Genomic DNA, 21,819 nt, shown 5'->3' on the forward strand with positions numbered 1-21,819 from the left:
ATCATTTTGTAAACACTGCAGTTAATGGGAAGCTGATTTATAACAGCTGCATAATGGTGGAAAAAATTGGCAGACAGTTCTCATTGAAAAGTCATCACTACTACCTGTACCAGATCTGCATCAGAAAGCAACTTTTGCTAGATGTGCAGCCATGCATAAAATCGAGGAGATCTATTCTCTAGTATGCCAGAGCAGAAATTGGAAAACATGCCAGGTATGCTTGTGGTGTGTGGAATAAATACTGCATTGAGATGCAAGCAACCATTTTGGGCACTGGCTCGTATCTCATCATCTGTCCAGTGCCAACCAAGAACACTCCCAAGTACTGTCATCTACTTCAGACAGACTCTGGTGTGCTTAATGTTCTATTTTTAAAAATACACATTTTGATCAACTTTACAAAATTATTTCTGTAGTGCCCCAATATAATATGTCTGTTCCGACAAGGTATATTTATTTTCCCATTTGTCTCCTAGAGGCCCTGACAACACTCTCCAATATTTTGCATAACTTATTCTAGTAACATTTAATCATACACAAAGTCAGTTTGCAGTAGTTAATCAAGAGGTCTTATTGGTAAACTGAAATATTTTTGGATCTAGTGGCAATTTTAATTCATTAATGTTTAAGCAAAGGAGTGCTACTTTTTCCACTGGAATGTATCAAATACATGTTGAAGGAAATTCTGTCCACGGTATGTAGGTAATACTTCAAGTCTAGTAGGCAACACTTGCTTTCGAAGTTTCATAAATGGCTATATGGATGCTTTACTGCAATTAGTGCAGAATGCGGCGGCAGTTTGACTCTGTCAGCCCGCTTCTCCGGGGGCTACATTGGCTGCCCATTCGTTTCCAGGCCCAATTCAAGGTGCTGGTTTTGACCTTTAAAGCCCTAACCTGGCCCAGAGCAGTATATCTTAGAGATCGCCTACTCCCGTACAATCCGGCTCTTCCTCTCAGGTCATCAGAGAAGGCCTTTTTACAAGTGCCGCCGCCTAAGGAGGTACGTGGGGCGGCGGCAAGAAATAGGGCCTTCTCAGTAGTGGCACCAACATTGTGGAACTCCCTTCCCCTTGACTTGAGAATGGCTCCCTCTCTTGAGACCTTTCGGCGAGGCCTGAAGACCTTGTTGTTTAACCAAGCCTTCTGACATTATGGCCTTTTAAACATCTTTTATATATCTTTTAGTTGCTTTTTTACAGGCCCGATTCCTCTAAGAACTGCTGTTTTATGCTCTTTTATTCTGACTCTTCTGTTTTTATGGGTTCTGCTAATGTGTTTTTTAATATGTTTTTATCTGTTTGTGAAATTATGTTTTAATCTGTTTTATATGTTGTTAGCCGCCCTGGGTCCCTTTTTGGGAGAAGGGCGGGATAAAAATAAAGTTTTATTATTATTTATTATTATTATTTACTATGTAGGAAGGAATGTCCCCACCACACACCATGGTGAAAATTTAGATTGGATGTTTCACAAATGCAGACTGTCATCCGTTTCAATTAAGAGCATTAATACTAACCGTATGGTGACCCATGGTAGTGCCAAACAGCCCAATGCAATACTCTCCTTTCTTGTGTAGGGGGCAAAGCCAAGTGCAGTGCAGAATTCTGGCAGCAGACACCAGCATTATTCACCATTGTCCGAGAGATGTAAGTATCATGAAACTGTAGGAGCAATTTGAAGTTAGGGCCCCTGAATGACTATGCTGGATGCTTAGGGAAGCCATAGGATACACTGTCTTTTCCATCCCCATGAGCCCATCCATGTGGCAGGCTAGGGCACAGGGTGCCCCACATCCTACCCACTGCCCTCTTGCCCATTGCTCTAGCTCAGGGGTGTCCAAAACTTTTGGCAAGAGGGCTACATCATCTCTCTGACACTGTGTGTCTGTGCATCATAGACATGAAACAGCAAGCAGTGGAGGGAACCCTCATCTCACAGCTCACACAAGAGGTCGAACAGTTGGCCGTCACACTGAGAGCAGTTACATCAGGCCAGTGTGGGCTCCAGCAAGTTTCCGGAGAGCCAGAGCTCATTGGAGACTCAGGGTTCTCAGCGGGCCGGACTGGGAGTCCTCGAGGGCCACAAGTGGCCCCAGGGCCGGGGTTTGGTCACCCCTGCTCTAACTTCTCATTCACCCTCTTTATAGAGTGAACATAAAGATAGCTTACCTCCAACAGTCCCACTGCCAAAGAACATGGCTTCATAGCTGAAGGAGGTGGCAGAGGGGACAACTGCGATTCTGTCCCTGATCATTCTCTACTGAATGGGAACAGGACTGATACCTCCCTCCTCCTCTACTTCTCTGTATTATCATTGGGCCCTCCCTGCCTGGTCAGTTTCAAAGACAAGGCAGGAAGAGGAAGTGCTGCTGGTGCAGGCAGAATTTGGGGGCTGCCCTGGATGCCACTTTGGTTGGGGCCAGGTCTGGTGCTAGTGCATCTTTTGTACCAGCAAAAAGCTGTAGAAACGAAGCATTTCCGTTTTCTTGATGGGAAGCTTGCCTCAGAATGAATACTGCTTTTGATGGCTTTTGCTTGGCTTTAGCCATTGCAACATAAACTTCTATCTGTGTAGCAGTAGCCAAAGACCAGGCAGTCCATCTAATCACAAATCTAGGTGTCAATTTTTATTTTATTTTAAAGCAGCCATCATAAGTGCCTGCAGCTTTTCTAAATCACAACTTTTCATGACAAAGGTTTTGTTTTTCTTTTTCAGTTTGTCTGTCCAGTCTACTATCATCATTCCTCTAGTTAGTGAACCGCTGAGTTCCACACTTAAACCAATCTGTGCAAGTTCTGTAACAAAGTTCTCATCAACTGCAGCAGCAACAGCATAGGAGTCGCAGGACACAAACCCTGATGCCCATACTTCTTTGCCTGGAGTTTTCTTGTGAGCTGCTGAGACTCCAAAGGAATGAGCAGTTATTTTCTTCATGAACTTGGCTTTCCCAGTATCCTGATTAACCCATTCATGGTAGAATTCCTGCAAAACAAAGCATTGTCCTGACAACTAAAAAGGAGATGCATTTGACCTCATTGAGTTGCGTGAAAAATCTAAGATAAAGAAAAGGAGAGTTTCACTCCCTCAACATTGTTTTTAACATTAGTTTAAAAAAAACCCACAGAGAATTTGCAGTGGCAAGAACAATGATTTTAGTTCCAGAGGGGAAAATGAAGCCATTAAGTTTTATTTTCCTTGAAAAAAATAGATTTATCACATTCAATTTAGCTAAGGAAAAAATGAATAAGGTTTTTCCCCCCCAATATCTACAGATCATAGATGCACAAAATTGAATGTGACAAAGAACCTAATGGAATGTGAACATCTACTTGCTAGGATTTCATCTAGGGAGTTGATCCAGAGCTGAACCTGAACACTGATTCAGAAGATAACTTCTTTTCAGTGGTCCAGACTTGTATATTCAGTCAATGAAGGACAACCCTTTACAAAGTTATATAGTGGTATTATACCCTGAAAATATATAGGAACATCTTGGGAACATGCTGGAGATACCAAAGAGACAGCAGGATCCGTTCCTCCCCCAGCCCTCCCCAATTTGGTGGCATTGCAGATATCTAAAAATGTTAGTAGGAAATTTGAGAAAAAATTAGAGGAATCAAAAGTTATGATTTATTAGTCCCCAAAAATTAACAAACCAGTTTTTACCAGCCTGCCCACCCATATGTACATAGATTGTACAAATGAAAGGCAACTTGCAAGCTTGTGTTAGAAAATGCAAAAATTCCACAATGGTTCTTGTTAGGATGTGTTAAGGATACCATAAGGAAACAGCACAGGGACTTTTTAGGAATAATTGCAGTAAGATGAATGCCTGGAACAAATTGGAACTAAAAACAAAGTTCTGTTACAGGTACTACCCAGGGTTTAGGACCATCTGACACTACAGTTTCTGAAGCTAATCTGGTTGTGGACACGATCCATTTCTTGGATAGTAGATAGCTGGGAACTCCCTGTATGGGCAGCATAAAGGTATAACAAATGTGATATTAAAAACCCAAAAACAAATTACCAAGCCTGTTTCGTAACAGGCTGGCTAATAAACAAGAAACAGGTTCATGGAAGAGAGGTCTATCAATGTATAGATCTATCCAAATCGTGATGGCTATGATGGAATGCCCCATATGCCTCTGAATATCACTTGAATAGGAGAACAGCAGTAGAAGAGGGTTATCACCTTCAAGCTTTGCTTTAGTTTTTCCCAGAGGCACCTGCTTCACCACTGTGGGATGCTAAATGCTGGTCTAATAGACTTTTGGTCAGAGGATGGGGGGAATCAGCTGTTCAAAGTCCAAAATTCTACTGGGTGGAGATAATTTTTGACAGCTTAAACAGCTGTTTAGTTATTAATCTTAAGAGCACAATCTTATGTACGCTAACTCAGAAGTGAGACACAATGTGTTCAGTGCGGCTTACTCTCTAGTAAGTGCATTTAAAATTGCAGCCTTAATATCTTACCCATGAGAGACGGGAGGAACATGAAAACTCCCATGTTGCAATGTAAGTTGGGCAGGTGTATTCATTTATGACAATGTAAGCAGCTTCTGGATCACTTGCAAAATTGAATTCTCCACAGACAGTAACATTTCCTCTGCCTAACAACAACAACAAAAATGTTTCAGTTCTCTGTTAAGTTTATCTTAGATGCAAAGGGCTGGTTCACACACAACATTTTATCTACACTGATGTATTATGGAGGAAACCAGATACAATGTAATGTGTGAACATCATGCCCATGTCTTGATTACTGTATGGGGAACCTGCTGCCGTTCTCGGTTTCCCTTCATGTAAACATGCAGTATGATAGTCCCAAGAAATTTTCCTCCATTATGATGTAAAAGGAATTGTGCATACTCCTTTCCCCATCCTCAGGTAAGTAAAATATCATGGGCAGCAGCCCTAACTCTAGAGCATTTAGGCCACAATCTAAATAATATGTGCGACTGAGGACACCGTGTGTGTTGCCGAAATATCCTTTGAAGTGTTTTCCCCCTGCAGAAAAATCCACTCTCACCGAAGCAAAACACATTTTGAACTGTTCAGTGGCTTGTCTCTTCAGAAACTAAAGCTGTTAATAAGAACACTTCAAAGGAAGCTCCATCTGTGCATTTTCCTTTGTGCGTTAATTACTACTTTGGATCACAGCCACAGTCATTTACCTCACTTTAATTCAGTTACTTATTAAAAATAATTTAGAAGATAATGCTGTTTCCACAGAAAACAATTCCAAATGCCATCAAAACAGATACTGCAAAGAAAGAATAAATCCACATATAAGAAAGGTGTGTTACCTTCAAGTCCATATTTCCCCAGTCTTTGCTCCCCTCCCTAGCTCTCCTTATCTGCCTTGAACAAACTGTGAGCCCTCTGGAGAGGGGATCTATCTTCTCATTATTTGCAAAGCATCATGCAATATATAAATGATAATGAAATAAAGATTCATCAGTCGAATTCCTTGCAAATCTAGACACTAAAAAAAAAATCACTTATCAACTAACATGTAAGCCTATACATATCTACTCAGAGGTAAGGGCTATTGAGTTCCTTGGAACTTACTCCTAGGTAACTGTATATAGGATTGCAGCCTATGGCAAAATAAACCCAAATCAACCTCACTTAGATAAAACACTCATCAGGCAAATAATAGTTTAATAATATAATAATTTGTGAAATATAAAGGGTCAAAGCAGTTAAGATACGAACATAATGAATAGTCCCTCTTCAAACTACTTACCTTCAGTATTTCCTCCCATGATGAACAGATTTTTAAGTTTCTTAGGAAGCTTTGGGTCCATTTTCACTGCCAATGCTAAATTTGTCAAAGGGCCAATAGCAACGAGAGAAACCTGTATGAAACAAATTTCCTTCTATTCCAAAATCATGCAAAATGACTTCCTAAGGTGACACATTCTTATTTTAGTAACACATGTTATTTATTTTACATTACAATGTATGATGAGAACTGTTTACCAGGTCCCACTTCTTTAGATCAAGCTGGTGTTAGGAGACAAAGTAAAAAGGCCACTCTTTTCTGGTTAACTGTCAACCACACAATTCTATAACAGTACAGCATTATTACCCAGGAAGCTGAGCATTGCCATAAAAAGCTGCAGGTCCCTCTACCAAGTCCTGTTTGATTGACAGAGGCTCTTCAACATCAGAGAGTGACACAAGGCAGGATGCAGATTACTAAGATGCCTTTTCAGGAGGATTTAAACTACCCCCAAAGTTGCTATTTTCCTGATAAAGGAATTATATACTTGCAGCTGAAGAGGGAGGAAGCTGTGGTTACAGACCTGTCACCCTCTTTTTGATTTTAAATTTCTGTCTAACTGCCTAGTCAGAAATAGCTGTCATATCCACTTTTACCACTGGAAGAATAATTGTCAGCCTTCTCTGATAATTACTGAAACAGATATCTGCATTTTTGTCTTTTGATGTGGACTGGATATTTGAGAAAATATATGTAATGTCACACAAGACATTTAGATCAGGGGTTCTCAAATTTCTCAGGAGTAAACCTCCCAAGATAACCCTTTGCAGGGGTGGGGAAAAAGGCAACAGGATCCCGCAGGGGCAGGGGGGCTTTTTAAAAACAACTTACTTCCTCTCGGGGTGCAGGGAGCCCCATAGAGTGCTCTGCAGGTGCCCCCACAGCTTGTAGGAAGTGAAAATAATGATTGCGAACACACTTCCGGTTTCACGATCACAATCGTGAAGTGGGTCACGATCACAACTTTCACTTTTTACAAGCTGCAGGGAGACCAGCAGAATGCTCCACAGGGCTCCCTGCACCCCCTAGACCCCAGCAGGAGGTAAGTTATGTTTTTAAAAAACATTTTAAAGAAAACAAAAAGCCCTCTTGCCGCCACAGCTGCGCAATCCTGGGGATTGTGTTGCTGCCTTCCCCCACCCCTTAAGGGTGCACTGGCCAGAGCTCTCAGGCTGGGGTGTTGCAACTCCCCAGTTTGAGAACCACTGCATTTAAATTCATGTTGATAGGCTGGTGAAAGTTTCTAGGGCAAAGGAGGGATAATAATTGAAGGTTACTATCAATCTGGCATTATGGAAGGGATATTAGCTTTCCTGTGTGAGATCTTACTTTAATTTATTTTTTAAAAATGTACATTCCACAAAATAAAAATAATTAGGATTTCCAAGTTTTTCTAGCAAGGCTCTTGTGCCTTTAGCATGTGCATGACAAACATGCTTCACTATCACTGAATTGGCTTCACTTGCTTTCTGCTTCTCAGGCACATAATCCTTACAAGAAATTCTGCATCAATTGCAGTTTCTGGACAGTATTCGAGGGTAGCCATAGAGTGTGTTATAGTAATCTAACCAGATATCACCAAGGTATATCACCAAGAACCAGTGTGGTTAGATTCAACTAACTCAGCTACTACCGCAGCTGGCACACCAGCCAAGGCTGGGCAAAAGTTCCCTTGGCCACAGACTTCACCTGGCAATCCAAGAGCAGCTGTGGATTCAAGTTTTAAATATTGTGATACACAATATACTTGAGAAACTAAAATGTTCCTGAGCATTTCATAACACTGCAGCAGCTCAAAATAGACCAAAAGGGTGGAAGCTGACTTGAGGACAAGTAATACCCTATTACAGTGGTTTTCAAACTGGGGTGACACCCCAGCCTGAGAGCCCTGTGCTGTTTTTCTTTAAGGAATGGGGGGGGGGGGAGACAGAGATGCAATGCCTAGCATTGCACCTCTGATCTGGGCGCAGGGGCACACTGCCACTCACCACCGCTTGCAGGAGCCTCCTGGGGTTTGGGGGAGCCCAGCGCCAGCCTCAGCAGGGCTCCCCACACATTGTAGAGCCCTCCAGGAGGCAATCGTGACCACTTCTGGATTTGTGATTGACTGCCCCTTGCCTTTTGAGGCAAAGACTTAATGGCTCTCAAACTCTCCCTGAAAGTTTGAGAACCACTGCCCTATTATATCTTGAATAACCTTACCTGACCACATCGCTCGTTGACTATTCTTAATATTGCATCCACAGCATGTTCTTTCTGTAGAAGGTCTAGGCCTGGAGCATTGGGATCTGGAGCATCACCCAAACCATCTTTTCCATGAAAGAAAGCCCCATCCACAGATCCACCAAGTATGGGAGCAGAAGCACCAGCATAAACTGGAATCTAAACAAGATACAACACCAATATAATATGCATTTTTTAAAACACACCTTGATTCTGCTGAAATTAAATAATGATATCATATAATAAATAATTATAGGAAAAGGAGCAAAAGAGAGTGACTAAGATGATTACGGGACTGGGGCACCTTCCTTATGAGGAAAAGCTATGGCGTTTGGGCCTCTTCAGCCTAGAAAAGAGGCGCCTGAGGGGGGACATGATTGAGACATACAAAATTATGCAGGGGATGGACAGAGTGGATAGGGAGATGCTCTTTACACTCTCACATAACACCAGAACCAGGGGACATCCACTAAAATTGAGTGTTGGGAGAGTTAGGACAGACAAAAGAAAATATTTCTTTACTCAGCGTGTGGTTGGTCTGTGGAACTCCTTGCCACAGGATGTGGTGATGGCGTCTGGCCTGGACGCCTTTAAAAGGGGACTGGACAAGTTTCTGGAGCAAAAATCCATTACGGGGTACAAGCCATGATGTGTACGCGCAACCTCCTGATTTTAGAAATGGGCTATGTCAGAATGCCAGATGCAAGGGAGAGCACCAGGATGAGGTCTCTTGTTATCTGGTGTGCTCCCTGGGGCATTTGGTGGGCCGCTGTGAGATACAGGAAGGTGGACTAGATGGGCCTTTGGCCTGATCCAGTGGGGCTGTTCTTATGTGGCTTTTGTTCCTAAATAAATCTGACTTCCAGGTAGTAAATCTGTAGTTGTTGGATTTAAGCCTAATTGTGACTAAACTAACATGAATCCAGCTGCTTAAGCTTAACTGGTTTGTGAAAAGGACAGTGTGTCTGATTTTTATAGTGCATTTGTCTCGTAAATTTGCATGGCAAATTGAATATGTGATCACACAAATGTCAGTGGGCCCAGTGGAGCTCCGCCAGATCCAGAACTCAGCGTTGGGCCTCCTAACCCAACATGGGGCCACTTTACTCTGCACCAGCTAAGACCTGAGTAGCCCATTGCGGGGCCTGCTCCCTTGCCCCAAGGAGCTGGTGGCAGCTGCCCAGCAAGCAGGGGATGCAGTGGCAGTCATTTTGGCACCACTTCTCCTCTGGGCATCGGGCAGCTTAGGATTGGGCTGTCTGTTCATTGCAGAAACAATAAAATGACCTTATGACTTCAATGGGCTCAGGCAAAGAAAAAAAAATCTATTTAAAATGTTGATAGATTCATGCAGCCTACAATAGAAAAATCCCTCCCCAAAATTTCCCATGCCAATAAAATCTTCAGTTCCAAATACACCTGGAAGTGAGCTTAGCATTTTGATGCCAAGCAAGCACAACTCAAATTCTTGCATGCTAATATTTACCATCATCCTAAATTTATTTACCTCTTAAATACTGGTAATAAGTTCCAACATTTCAAGTGGAATTCAACCAAAGAAGCACACTGAAGATCCCATCTTAAAACTAAAATCCTGAGCATACTTAGTTGGGAGTAACAACTTAACGCAGAGTAACTTAGGCCTAGCCAATCTTGATGTCCTAGTCGCAAGTATAACTGGTCTAAACCACATGGGTGTCTATCAATACTTCTACTGCAGCTAACGTTAGATGTACCCACATTGATCGGAAACAAAGATGCAGCTACTGCACCAACAGTACAGGTAATTTAGACCTTATTTCCAAGACAATATGTATAAAATCAAGATGCCCATCTCTTCTTTTGTCAGCCCAGTGTGACACAACTATGCAAAATTTGTGAGAAAAATTATTCAGGTGTATTTGAAGTTGCAAAGTACCTCAAGCTTGTTACAAGCATGTAACACACGGAGGGTGTTTCTGCAGGTATTTTCCAACACAGTGTTTCCATAACAGCAAGTGATTCCCAGAATTTCAACATTGGGAGCTGCTAGTGCTATCATAATGGCTTGGGCATCATCCACTCCACAATCAGCATCAATCAGCAGAAGCTTCTTCATGTCAGAAATGCCTATGAAAAAGCAACATGATGATATTTAAAGTTTAAACAAATAAGTTTTATGTTGTATGTATGTCAAGCGTGCCTTATAGCCCAATCCTGAGCTGCCCGGAACCCAGAGGAGCAGCAGCACCAAAATGGATACCGCTGCATTCCTATGGGCGCTGTAGCAGCTGCCAGAGTCTCCTGGGGGAGGGAAGGGGACATTTGTTCTCCCAGGTAACAGGTGAAGTTCCCTGAGTAGGTCTCCTTCAGTCAGCACTGGCACAGAGTAGAGGAGCTTTCCAGCCCAACACAGAGCATTGGATCTGGCAAAGCCCTGCTCCACTGGTCCCACCCCCTCCTCCCACCTGGTTCCGCCCCCCATCCTCTTCCTGCCCTGGAATGCCTCCCCCAACCCCAACAAACCTTACCACTACCCAGAACTTTTCTCTTGCTCCAGGTGGCGTCCAACTGGTGCTGGGGTCAGTGCTGCCTGGCACTGGGCCTGAACTGGTGGTCCCTACATGGAGGGTGCTATAAATGTGCTTTACAACATGGTTATAGCACCCAGCACTAGTGGCACACTCATACAGCTGGCGCAGATAAGCTCAGGATTGGCATCTTAGTCATGCTCAGTGTGTGAGAGAGTTCAGGCTATGGAGTTAGAATGGAAGTAGGTGCTATGCAGCTACACCTGCAAAAGCCCAGTTTCCCAAACCCTTTAGATCACTTCCTAAAGAACACTGAGACAGGGAAGTTATTGGACCTTGTTTGTATGATGACAGAACCATAGTGACTTGGACAACTGCATCCCAGTCAAATCCATCCCGGTCATTGATATACCTGGATATTTGCAACCAGTTTTTTATTTTATTAATTATTTATATTATTATTTTATTTCTTTTTTCTTTTTTATTATTTAAAAATGCAAAGGTAGGGTAAGGGTTAGAGATAAAAGATTTAGCATATATAACATGGAGTTTGTTGCCCTCTTATAGTTTGTTGCCCAGTTATAGGGAGATGAAAATAACCAGGACACAAAAAACCCAGACATGAAGTCCAGGGACGCCAAGCCAGTGACCATGATACATGATACTTGACTAGAACACAACTGTCCAGGACACAAATATCCTAGTACCTGTTTATATGTGCTTAAGTGTAACCCAATTCCCAATACCACCTTCCAACAGTGAGGTAAGATGAGCCTTTCCCAGGGTTTCACCAAGCATGAATGTAACAAATGGTACAGTACTTAAACAGCCACTTTGGGAGTGTGACTTTCAGTGGAAAAACGACACAAAAGTTAAAGGGTAACATACTTTCAACCTCTGCGCCATGATGCCACTCTGAACTTCAGGCTGCACCGCAGCTACACAGAAGTAGAGTAAGCATCCTACTACACAGTGATGCATTTAGCATAATGCACAGTTTGGCCCTGACTGTCCAACCTGTCCATCTGTGTAAGTCAGGTCCTGTTCCAGCTGACTGCACTGTAATCAAAAGCCCAGGTTGATGTGATCCAGAAAGGTAGTGCTGATGTACCCCTCCAAAGTTATCAATCCTCAACCATGATTTAATATAAAGGGAGTCTTCCTGATAACTGCCTTGCTTCTTGAAGCTGAGCTTTATACCTTTAATTGTGTCCTGCCACTCTAATAGGTCACCTCCCACTACCTGTCTTGCCCAAATAAAACCTCAACATAGTCTACTCCAAACTACACATGTGCTCTATATAACTATGTTCAGCACAAGTCCATGTCTAGTATGCAGATTGTGCCCCATTTTAGTACCCATCACTCATACCTATGGTTCTCGGCATATGTATTCCTTTGGCTCACATCAAACTGGACTATATATGCACACCATATAATTTTATACAGGCACCTGTTAACTGTACAGGTATTAAACACACTTCTGAGGTTTCAGCTGGCAGCTTCTGTGTCATCAGTTGCATTTTTCTCTTTAGCAAGCTTTCTGTGCTTCTTTTCCTTTGTTACCCTCTGGGTCTGGATATACTAGATCTCTCCACTGCTCACCCCGACTGAAGCATATAACCTCAAGGGCAAAACTAATAGTGAACAATATGACATATTGTTGAGGGTTGAGATATTTCCTCTTATCTCCCTATGAGTTACATATGCATTGCAGGAATTCAAAGTTCCCATCATAGCTTGCTGCACCGAAACAAAGTGCTACAACCATTCTTCTTGCTTTCTTTTCCTTTCCTCAGTTCAGTCAAGAACACCATCAGGATTGTGGCAATGTTGATGCACTTTGCAACAGGCTGACTTTGAGACAATTTTATCTCCAGTAACACATGCTTAGACCGCATTTGCTGCTTCTCATACAAGGGCTATTTACTGTAGTGTTGCCACCTTTATAACAGGCTCCTGTGCCTTTAAAAGCAAACATTCAGGTGCAGCTTTCTCCCATCACTGCATCTCCGTGCAGGGGAAAGTGGTGTCTTCTGATTTTGGGTCATGCAGGAACTTTATCAGAAGAATGATGGCAACTCTGTAAATTTGATCCTGATATTTACTTGATGCTTTCTTATTAATCCACTGGTGTGTGTTTAAAAGGAGCTTTTCATGTGCTCTCTATTTTGAAGATCTGGCAGTTTACTCTGAACTGGTATTAAGGGCTTGTTTTCAAAAAATCTCTTCATTCTGACTGATACAATTAACACTTGTGTTTTTGTTTTGTTTGGCAACTTTATGCGAAATATTTCTGCACTACTCCTTGAGTGATAAATCAAGCCAGGGGTAGTAGTTTATGAAACCACAAAAACAGCACTACTCAAGTTTAATTTCCTTTAGGGGAAGTGCACTGGAGACATGAAATTTTTGCAATATTTTGTTTAATTTACAAATACACTGGTCAAGCATCAGTGGAAGCAAGCAGCATGTGTGTTCCTGCAAACCAGGAGGAGACTCCACCACCCCATAACAGATCCACAAGGATGCCACCCAGAACCCCCAAAGCGCAACTCACCATTTAAGTTCAGCAATTAGAGCACACAGTTAACATGCAGTTGGTTGCAGGTTCAGTTCCTGCCATCTCCATCCAGTTAGGGCTGGGAAAGAAGACTCCCCTCTGAAACTTTGGAGAGCCAGTCTGTGTAGATAACACAGCCCCATTTCAAAGCTCTTGCTTTCGTCCAACAAACACATGGACCTCCAACCCTGAGCGGATGGGGGAATGGAGTGTGCTGTTTCCAGCCCCCTCCCCCCCAACAACTTCTCCACTCAAATGTGTTCAAGAAGTCAGCTCATCTACCAGAGACATTAGTTTCCATTCAGCTCTCTCTCTCTTACACATACATGTGCACAAACACAAGGCCAGCCCTACATCCTATCATTTCCAGGCGTGGTATTCTGAAATGTTTGAGGAGCAGAGGCCAGCTGTGCTGAAACCACGCTGTAAGCACCACATGTGCAAGAGCAAGACCAATGCTGAGGAGCTGAAGTCTGGCCAAATTTACAACGACATTCTGACTGTCTTGAATTTAAAATGCTCAACCAGCCTGTTCATTTTTATTTATTCAGGGCATCCCCAGAACATGTATATGCACTTTATGGTGTCGGATTTATTATGCTACAATTTAGATAGATAGATAGATAGATAGATAGATAGATAGATAGATAGATAGATAGATAGATAGATAGATAGATCATGTGGTGAACATACACAGAGGCAACTGCTTGACCCATAGCCCAATCATACGCACACTTCCATGAGAGTAAGCCCCATTGACTCTAATGGGACTTACTTCTGAGTAGACAGGCAGAGGACTGGGCTCTAAGGCTGCTATCCCATCCACACTTCCCTGGGAGTAAGCCCCATTGACTCTAATGGGATTTACTTCTGAGTAGACAGGCAGAGGACTGGGCTCCAAGCTGCTCCCCTGAGGTGCCCCAGTGCGGCAGGTGCTCTGCACTAAAGTGGTGTGTTTGTGAGTGAGCTCCTTCAACTGTGTGCACACTTTTCTGGAGACTCTCTGCGCCCCGCCCCCGTCAAGGAGACGTCCAGCCGCGCCAAAGAGCCTTCCGGGTGCGGAAACAGCAGCAGCGCAGCCTGAGGGCACGAGCCCGGGCGCCAGAAGAGACGGAGGCGCTCTGCAGGCCTGCAGGAGCGGCCTCGTTGGAAGCCACGCCCCCTCTCCTACCTGCCGCCGCAGCTGCTTCCTCTCCTCTTTGAGCCGCATCAAAACGTCCTGCCGCGCACTCCCAGGGCCCAGCCGCTCCACAGCCGCGCCGCTCCCATAACCCTCCGCCGTTCCAAGCCCGGAACTTGCATCAGCGCCGCGGCGTTCTAAGCCCCTGCAGGCTTGTGCACAGGTGCACCTGCAGCTCCAGCCGTTCTTTGGTCGCTTACCTTGGGCTGGATCAGGGACGTGCGGTGAGTGGGGAGGCAGGTGAGGCAGAGCCTCCACACCGCAATCCTTTGAAAAGCACGGTCCGTGTGGGGGCACCACACGCAGGGTAGAGGAGCACGCAGGCAGAGCGTGTGGGTTGTGGGTGCTTGGGCGCCTCACACGGGGACAACGCTTTTCAAAGAACTCAAGGGGGGAGGCACTGCCTCACCCTGCCTCCCCACCCAGCGCACGTCCCTGGTCTGCGTTGCACGGCACCGCTGCAGCCCTGTGCACCAGACAGCTCAGGATTGGGCTGCCCAGCAATGGCAGTGGTTCACAAACTATTACTCATCTTTTTCCCTTCTTGGTAAGAAGGACAAAGCTACAGGGGTGTGCTCTGCTGTCACCTGGATGTGGTGCCAGATCTCTCTCCTTGGTCATTTTCAATCATCATGGAGCAGTGCTGATTGCACTCCTTGAGTAGCTTGCTCAAGCTACTCTTGATCTGGAGGACGAGGAACTTTGGATGCTACTCCATAAGAACATAAGAACAGCCCCACTGGATCAGGCCATAGGCCCATCTAGTCCAGCTTCCTGTATCTCACAGCGGCCCACCAAATGCCCCAGGGAGCTCACCAGATAACAAGAGACCACATCCTGGTGCCCTCCCCTGCATCTGGCATTCTGACATAACCCATTTCTAAAATCAGGAGGTTGCGCATACACATCATGGCTTGTACCCCATAATGGATTTTTCCTCCAGAAACTTGTCCAATCCCCTTTTAAAGGCGTCTAGGGTAGATGTCCCCTGGTTCTGGTATTATGTGAGAGTGTAAAGAGCATCTCCCTATCCACTCTGTCCATCCCCTGCATAATTTTGTATGTCTCAATCATGTCCCCCCTCAAGCGTCTCTTTTCTAGGCTGAAGAGGCCCAAACGCCGTAGCCTTTCCTCATAAGGAAGGTGCCCCAGCCCCGTAATCATCTTAGTCGCTCTCTTTTGCACCTTTTCCATTTCCACTATGTCTTTTTTGAGATGCGGCGACCAGAACTGGACACAATACTCCAGGTGTGGCCTTACCATAGATTTGTACAACGGTAAGGCCTCCATGTTTCTGGTAGTTGTATAGTTTGGCAACCTTTAATCTCTCCTACATTACATTTGCAAAGCATTACGCTCTGAGGAGCATAATTTCTGCTTCAAACCTCTATCAAACATAGTGGCAACCTCCAAACTGTATTCTTGGAACAAGATCCTCACAACTAATGTTCTGCACAAGGCAAGATTATAACATTTTTGCAACAAAAGTAATATTTTCTTCCTTTGCTAAGTCCCTCCAGTAATTTTTCCATCATAAAATTACTTGTCTGTCTCTTCCTTACCTGATATGTTCAGAAATCCAAGTGCAGTCTAGTACCTTCCAGTTCACAAGAACTTGATGGGAATTACTTGACACACCTTTTAACAGTATGCTAGTTAATAAGTACCAGATTTACCATTTGCCCCATATGCTTACAGAACAGAAACCATTGGACTGAAGAAACCACTGCTGGAACTTAGCCAAAGTTAAAAGTCCTACGACAAAACTGCTCAGTCATGTCGTGAGAATGGATGATGGCCGGATCCCAAAGGATCTCCTCTATGGAGAACTCATGCAAGGAAAGCGCCCTACAGGTAGACCAGAGCTGCGATACAAGGACATCTGCAAGAGGGATCTTGCAGATACACCATGCAAGAGTGCATGGAGGCTGCTTAAAACAACAGTAATAGAGGCCCAGCAGAGGTGTATACTGCAAAGAAAGAAGGGTTCCACTAAATCCAGGAGAGTGCCCGCATGGCTAACCAGCCAAGTTAGAGAGGCTGTGAAGGGCAAGGAAGCTTCCTTCCGTAAATGGAAGTCTTGCCCTAATGAGGAGAATAAAAAGGAACATAAACTGTGGCAAAAGAAATGTAAGAAGGTGATACGGGAGGCCAAGCGAGACTATGAGGAACGCATGGCCAGCAACATTAAGGGGAATAATAAAAGCTTCTTCAAATATGTTAGAAGCAGGAAACCCGCCAGAGAAGCAGTTGGCCCTCTGGATGGTGAGGGAGGGAAAGGGGAGATAAAAGGAGACTTAGAGATGGCAGAGAAATTAAATGAGTTCTTTGCATCTATCTTCACGGCAGAAGACCTCGGGCAGATACCGCTGCCCGAATGGCCCCTCCTAACTGAGGAGTTAAGTCAGATAGAGGTTAAAAGAGAAGATGTTTCAGACCTCATTGATAAATTAAAGATCAATAAGTCACCGGGCCCTGATGGCATCCACCCAAGGGTTATTAAGGAATTGAAGAATGAAGTTGCAGATCTCTTGACTAAGGTATGCAACTTGTCCCTCAAAACGGCCACGGTGCCAGAAGATTGGAGGATAGCAAATGTCACACCTATTTTTAAAAAGGGAAAGAGGGGGGACCCGGGAAACTATAGGCCGGTCAGCCTAACATCCATACCGGGTAAGATGGTGGAATGCCTCATCAAAGATAGGATCTCAAAACACATAGATGAACAGGCCTTGCTGAGGGAGAGTCAGCATGGCTTCTGTAAGGGTAAGTCTTGCCTCACGAACCTTATAGAATTCTTTGAAAAGGTTAATAGGCATGTGGATTTGGGAGAACCCGTGGACATTATATATCTGGACTTTCAGAAGGCGTTTGACACGGTTCCTCACCAAAGGCTACTGAAAAAACTCCACAGTCAGGGAATTAGAGGACAGGTCCTCTCATGGATTGAGAACTGGTTGGAGGCCAGGAAGCAGAGAGTGGGTGTCAATGGGCAATTTTCACAGTGGAGAGAGGTGAAAAGCGGTGTGCCCCAAGGATCTGTCCTGGGACCGGTGCTTTTCAACCTCTTCATAAATGACCTGGAGACAGGGTTGAGCAGTGAAGTGGCTAAGTTTGCAGACGACACCAAACTTTTCCGAGTGGTGAAGACCAGAAGTGATTGTGAGGAGCTCCAGAAGGATCTCTCCAGACTGGCAGAATGGGAAGCAAAATGGCAGATGCGCTTCAATGTCAGTAAGTGTAAAGTCATGCACATTGGGGCAAAAAATCAAAACTTTAGATATAGGCTGATGGGTTCTGAGCTGTCTGTGACAAATCAGGAGAGAGATCTTGGGGTGGTGGTGGACAGGTCGATGAAAGTGTCGACCCAATGTGCGGCGGCAGTGAAGAAGGCCAATTCTATGCTTGGGATCATTAGAAAAGGTATTGAGAACAAAACGGCTAGTATTATAATGCCGTTGTACAAATCTATGGTAATGCCACACCTGGAGTATTGTGTCCAGTTCTGGTCGCCGCATCTCAAAAAAGACATAGTGGAAATGGAAAAGGTGCAAAAGAGAGCGACTAAGATGATTACGGGGCTGGGGCACCTTCCTTATGAGGAAAGGCTACGGCGTTTGGGGCTCTTCAGCCTAGAAAAGAGACGCCTGAGGGGGGACATGATTGAGACATACAAAATTATGCAGGGGATGGACAGAGTGGATAGGGAGATGCTCTTTACACTCTCACATAATACCAGAACCAGGGGACATCCACTAAAATTGAGTGTTGGGCGGGTTAGGACAGACAAAAGAAAATATTTCTTTACTCAGTGTGTGGTTGGTCTGTGGAACTCCTTGCCACAGGATGTGGTGCTGGCGTCTACCCTAGACGCCTTTAAAAGGGGATTGGACAAGTTTCTGGAGGAAAAATCCATTACAGGGTACAAGCCATGATGTGTATGCGTAACCTCCTGATTTTAGAAATGGGTTATGTCAGAATGCCAGATGCAAGGGAGGGCACCAGGATGAGGTCTCTTGTTATCTGGTGTACTCCCTGGGGCATGTGGTGGGCCGCTGTGAGATACAGGAAGCTGGACTAGATGGGCCTATGGCCTGATCCAGTGGGGCTGTTCTTATGTTCTTATGATCTGAAGGCCTTAGGGATGGACCTCAACAAGTGGGAAACCCTGGCCTCTGAGCGGCCTGCTTGGAGGCAGGCTGTGCAGCATGGCATTTCCCAGTTTGAAGAGACACTTTGCCAACAGTCTGAGGCAAAGAGGCAAAGAAGGAAGGCCCATAGCCAGGGAGACAGACCAGGGACAGACTGCACTTGCGCCTGGTGTGGAAGGGATTGTCACTCCCGGATTGGCCTTTTCAGCCACACTAGATGCTGTGCCAGAACCACCTTTCAGAGCGTGATACCATAGTCTTTCGAGACTGAAGGTTGCCAATACAATATGTTATATGAAAGATTCATACTTGGAACTTGTGATTTCTACCAGCCCTCTCCCCTGCATTGGAATGCAGTAAAAGTATCATAACCAAAATCACACAAAAAGAGTATTTTAATGGCTCACGGCTCCAAAAGTAAAAGATTCAGGGCCAAATCCTATCCAACTTTCTAGCTATGGTGTAGTAGTTATGGGTAGTTATGGAATCCTCCACAAGATAAGGAAACATTTGTTCCCTTACCTAGGGGCTGCACTGCAGCTGCATAGGGCTGGAAAGTTGGATAGGATTGGGCCCTTAGCTAGGTATATTTGCTCTCATCTTACTGTGAGGGAGTAGGCAAGGAGCCCATGGTGGTGTCTTTTCTAGTCCCAGGGGAAGCATGATAAAGAAATAAAAGGCACATGAAAATCAAGGGCCTACTTGCCCCATGGCTTCTGTTCCGCCAGTGTAATTTTACAAGTGCAAGTGGACTGGTTGCCTTATAGCTGCCCACATTTATTCTGCTGCTTTGAAGGAAGGGAGAGTGCCTGCATGTCAGCTGTTAATCCTATCAAAATACATATACCCCTGCTAATTCGGTAAGAGGCACTTTTTCAAGTGGGTGCTCCTTTTTTTAGCAGGGGGAGAGTAACTGGCCCACCTCACCCCAGCACTGTCTGTTCTAGTGGCTGTCTGCTGGTATCCATTTGCATCTTTTTAGATTGTGAGTCCTTTTGGGACAGGGAGCCATTTAGTTATTTGATTTTTCTCTGTAAACCGCTTTGTGAACTTTAGCTGAAAAGTGGTATATAAATACTGTTAATAATAATAATAATAATAATAATAATAATAATAATAATAATAATAATATAGATAATTGCTCACATTGCTCACATTTCCTAAAAGAGATGCCTATCTCATAAGTTCAAAAGAAAGGAACACAAATCACAGAGGAAAAATGTTCTGAGAAAGACTCTACAAAGGAAAAAAAACAACCCATGGAATTCTGTTAACTCTGTTAATTCTGTTCTGAATTATTTGGGCAGGATCCAGAAATCAACTTTAGGTGTTGCTCAAGGGCTTGAATATGCCAAGTAGGATTTTTTTCTAAAAGCAGACCTTCATGCCATACCATGAAATGTTTATGAAAATCCTCTCAGGTCCAAAAGCAGATGGCCATTTGGCATGTGAGCCTGCCTGTTTGAGCAAACAAGCAGTGACATCAGTTGTGCAATTCTGTGGATGCCATGCATATTTTAAAGATGTTGTTCTAATATCCATAAGCTATGTTGGACCAAACAACATTGTTTAGGCGGCAATCTTATATATACGTTACTGGGAGTAAGCCCCACTGCATAAAATGGGACCTGTATATGGGGAGGAAAAAAACAAATTCTCCCTCTCAGAAAGAGAGAATATATGCAGGATTTTTAAAAAATCACATATGAGGACAGAATAGCAGAACCTTTTCCAGCTATACTTATATAGCTGGAATATGCATGAATATGCATGTAAGTGTTTTAAAAGACTCAAAAAAGGTGTTTTTTGAGACTAGGTGAAGCTTATCAGCCAGAGGTAGAGATCCTAAATCCTAAAAACATAGCTTTGCTTTTAAAAAATAAGTCATCACAGCATTTTTGTCAGTTCTTTATTGTTTTTTTATCCCTAAACACTAGCACATTTACAGCATACATGGACTGGATGAATTAAGACTATATAAAACCATAACCATATATTTATGGTATATTAATACTGCCCCCAAACAAATAAATAAAAAAAACAAATGCACAAAGCTTGGCAAATACAACTGTGTTGGGACAAAACTGTGCTCTATTTTACAATATTTGTACATACACAAATGAAATCCAAAGGCAACTGTGCTGTGGGTGCGTTCACAGAACAAACACAGAACATACTTGGCAGCAGATATTTTTTGTACCCCTTAGTAAGTTCCATTTCTTTTTAAATGTAGTACAAAAAATTAAACATGAACTTCAGATTTTAATAATCTTTAAGAATGTCTTTTGTGTGCAAAAAAAATTAAAATAAAGCAAACTTATAAAAATATGTTCCTATGACATTTCTTACATGGATTTATGGTTTCATAGTTTCCCATCTGAAAATCAAGCTCTGTTCCATCTATCCTTCATTGAATTCTATTTATGTGCATGTCAAGTTGTATTCATATAAAACACTAACTAGACCAAATTGCTCTACATACTGCAACCTGAAAGAAGGAAATCAGAGTATCACATCCCTTCCTCCCATTAAATGCAGTATGGTAGCTTGGTATTCTACTAAATCACAAAGGGGGGAGTAAAGCATGCACATGATAAAGTTGGAAACTATTTCGAAAAGTACTGCAATGCTATTTGCACTTCTGTCAGTAGAGTCTGACTGAAGCACAACTTTGTAAAACAACCAATTTTAGTAGTGTAATTCAAGTAGGTATAAAGGCTCACTGCAGTTTAGAGGGGGTATAACTAAAAATTTAATCCTACACATTTATACAGGACGAACAGGCCTAAGACTTTGCCAACATGCTTTTGCATTGACTGGATCTCATCCAGTCTGGTTTGAGGCCCCACTGGGGGCCAGAAACTGCCTTGGTGGACAAATAAAGTGGGCCAAGGAAGTAACAGGGTCACACTCCTCCTGAAAGAGCAAGTGCACAGCTTGAGAGTACTCCTACATATGGCACTCTCCCTCAGTGCTTAACTGATGGTCACATGGAATGCCTTGACCAGTTTTGGTTGGTTCACCTGCTGTGACCAGAACAGTCAGACAGGCAACCCAATCCAACTTAAGTTCCCCAGTGCCAATGCAGCTATGCCAATTGGGCACGTGCTGCACCCCCTGGAAGAGTTTTGAGTCCTGGCGAACTCCTCAAGGTAAGAAAACATTTGTTCCCTTGCCCCTGGACAGGCCTCTGTGGTCCCAATGGGTTTACTAGGACCTGCACCAGCTATTTTCCTGGCACAGTTCCAAGGGGGTGTGGGTAGGTGGATCAAGGCCAGGAAAATGGTTAGGGTATTGGTGGAGCTACTGCCACCATTAACCACCCCCTTTCCATCCTTGACACACCCTATACCCACCCCAGTCCCCTCCCTGTTTCCCCCTCTCTGCTCCACCACCTGT

The 21,819-nt window shown here is 43.8% G+C and overlaps 1 protein-coding gene across 2 annotated transcripts; it reads right to left on the minus strand.

The window, feature by feature from the left end:
* Window positions 1-1,103: 1,103 nt before the first annotated feature.
* LOC136644915 (nucleoside hydrolase-like) lies at window positions 1,104-14,525 on the minus strand. Of its 2 annotated transcripts, none has more exons than XM_066621130.1 (6): window positions 14,470-14,525; window positions 9,935-10,125; window positions 7,996-8,175; window positions 5,755-5,866; window positions 4,479-4,615; window positions 1,104-2,984 (listed from the first exon to the last, which is right to left on the minus strand). In XM_066621130.1, exons 2-6 carry the CDS (start codon window positions 10,112-10,114, stop codon window positions 2,634-2,636), a joined length of 960 nt encoding a protein of 319 aa, XP_066477227.1. In that variant the 5' UTR covers window positions 10,115-10,125; window positions 14,470-14,525; the 3' UTR covers window positions 1,104-2,633. The 2 variants fall into 2 exon arrangements, with proteins under 2 accessions (XP_066477227.1, XP_066477226.1); XM_066621129.1 differs by lacking the exon at window positions 14,470-14,525 and adding an exon at window positions 14,261-14,344 and having other exon boundaries at window positions 1,105-2,984.
* Window positions 14,526-21,819: the final 7,294 nt, after the last annotated feature.

The sequence above is a fragment of the Tiliqua scincoides genome, chromosome 3 (assembly GCF_035046505.1).
Source record: "Tiliqua scincoides isolate rTilSci1 chromosome 3, rTilSci1.hap2, whole genome shotgun sequence".
NCBI lineage: Eukaryota > Metazoa > Chordata > Lepidosauria > Squamata > Scincidae > Tiliqua > Tiliqua scincoides.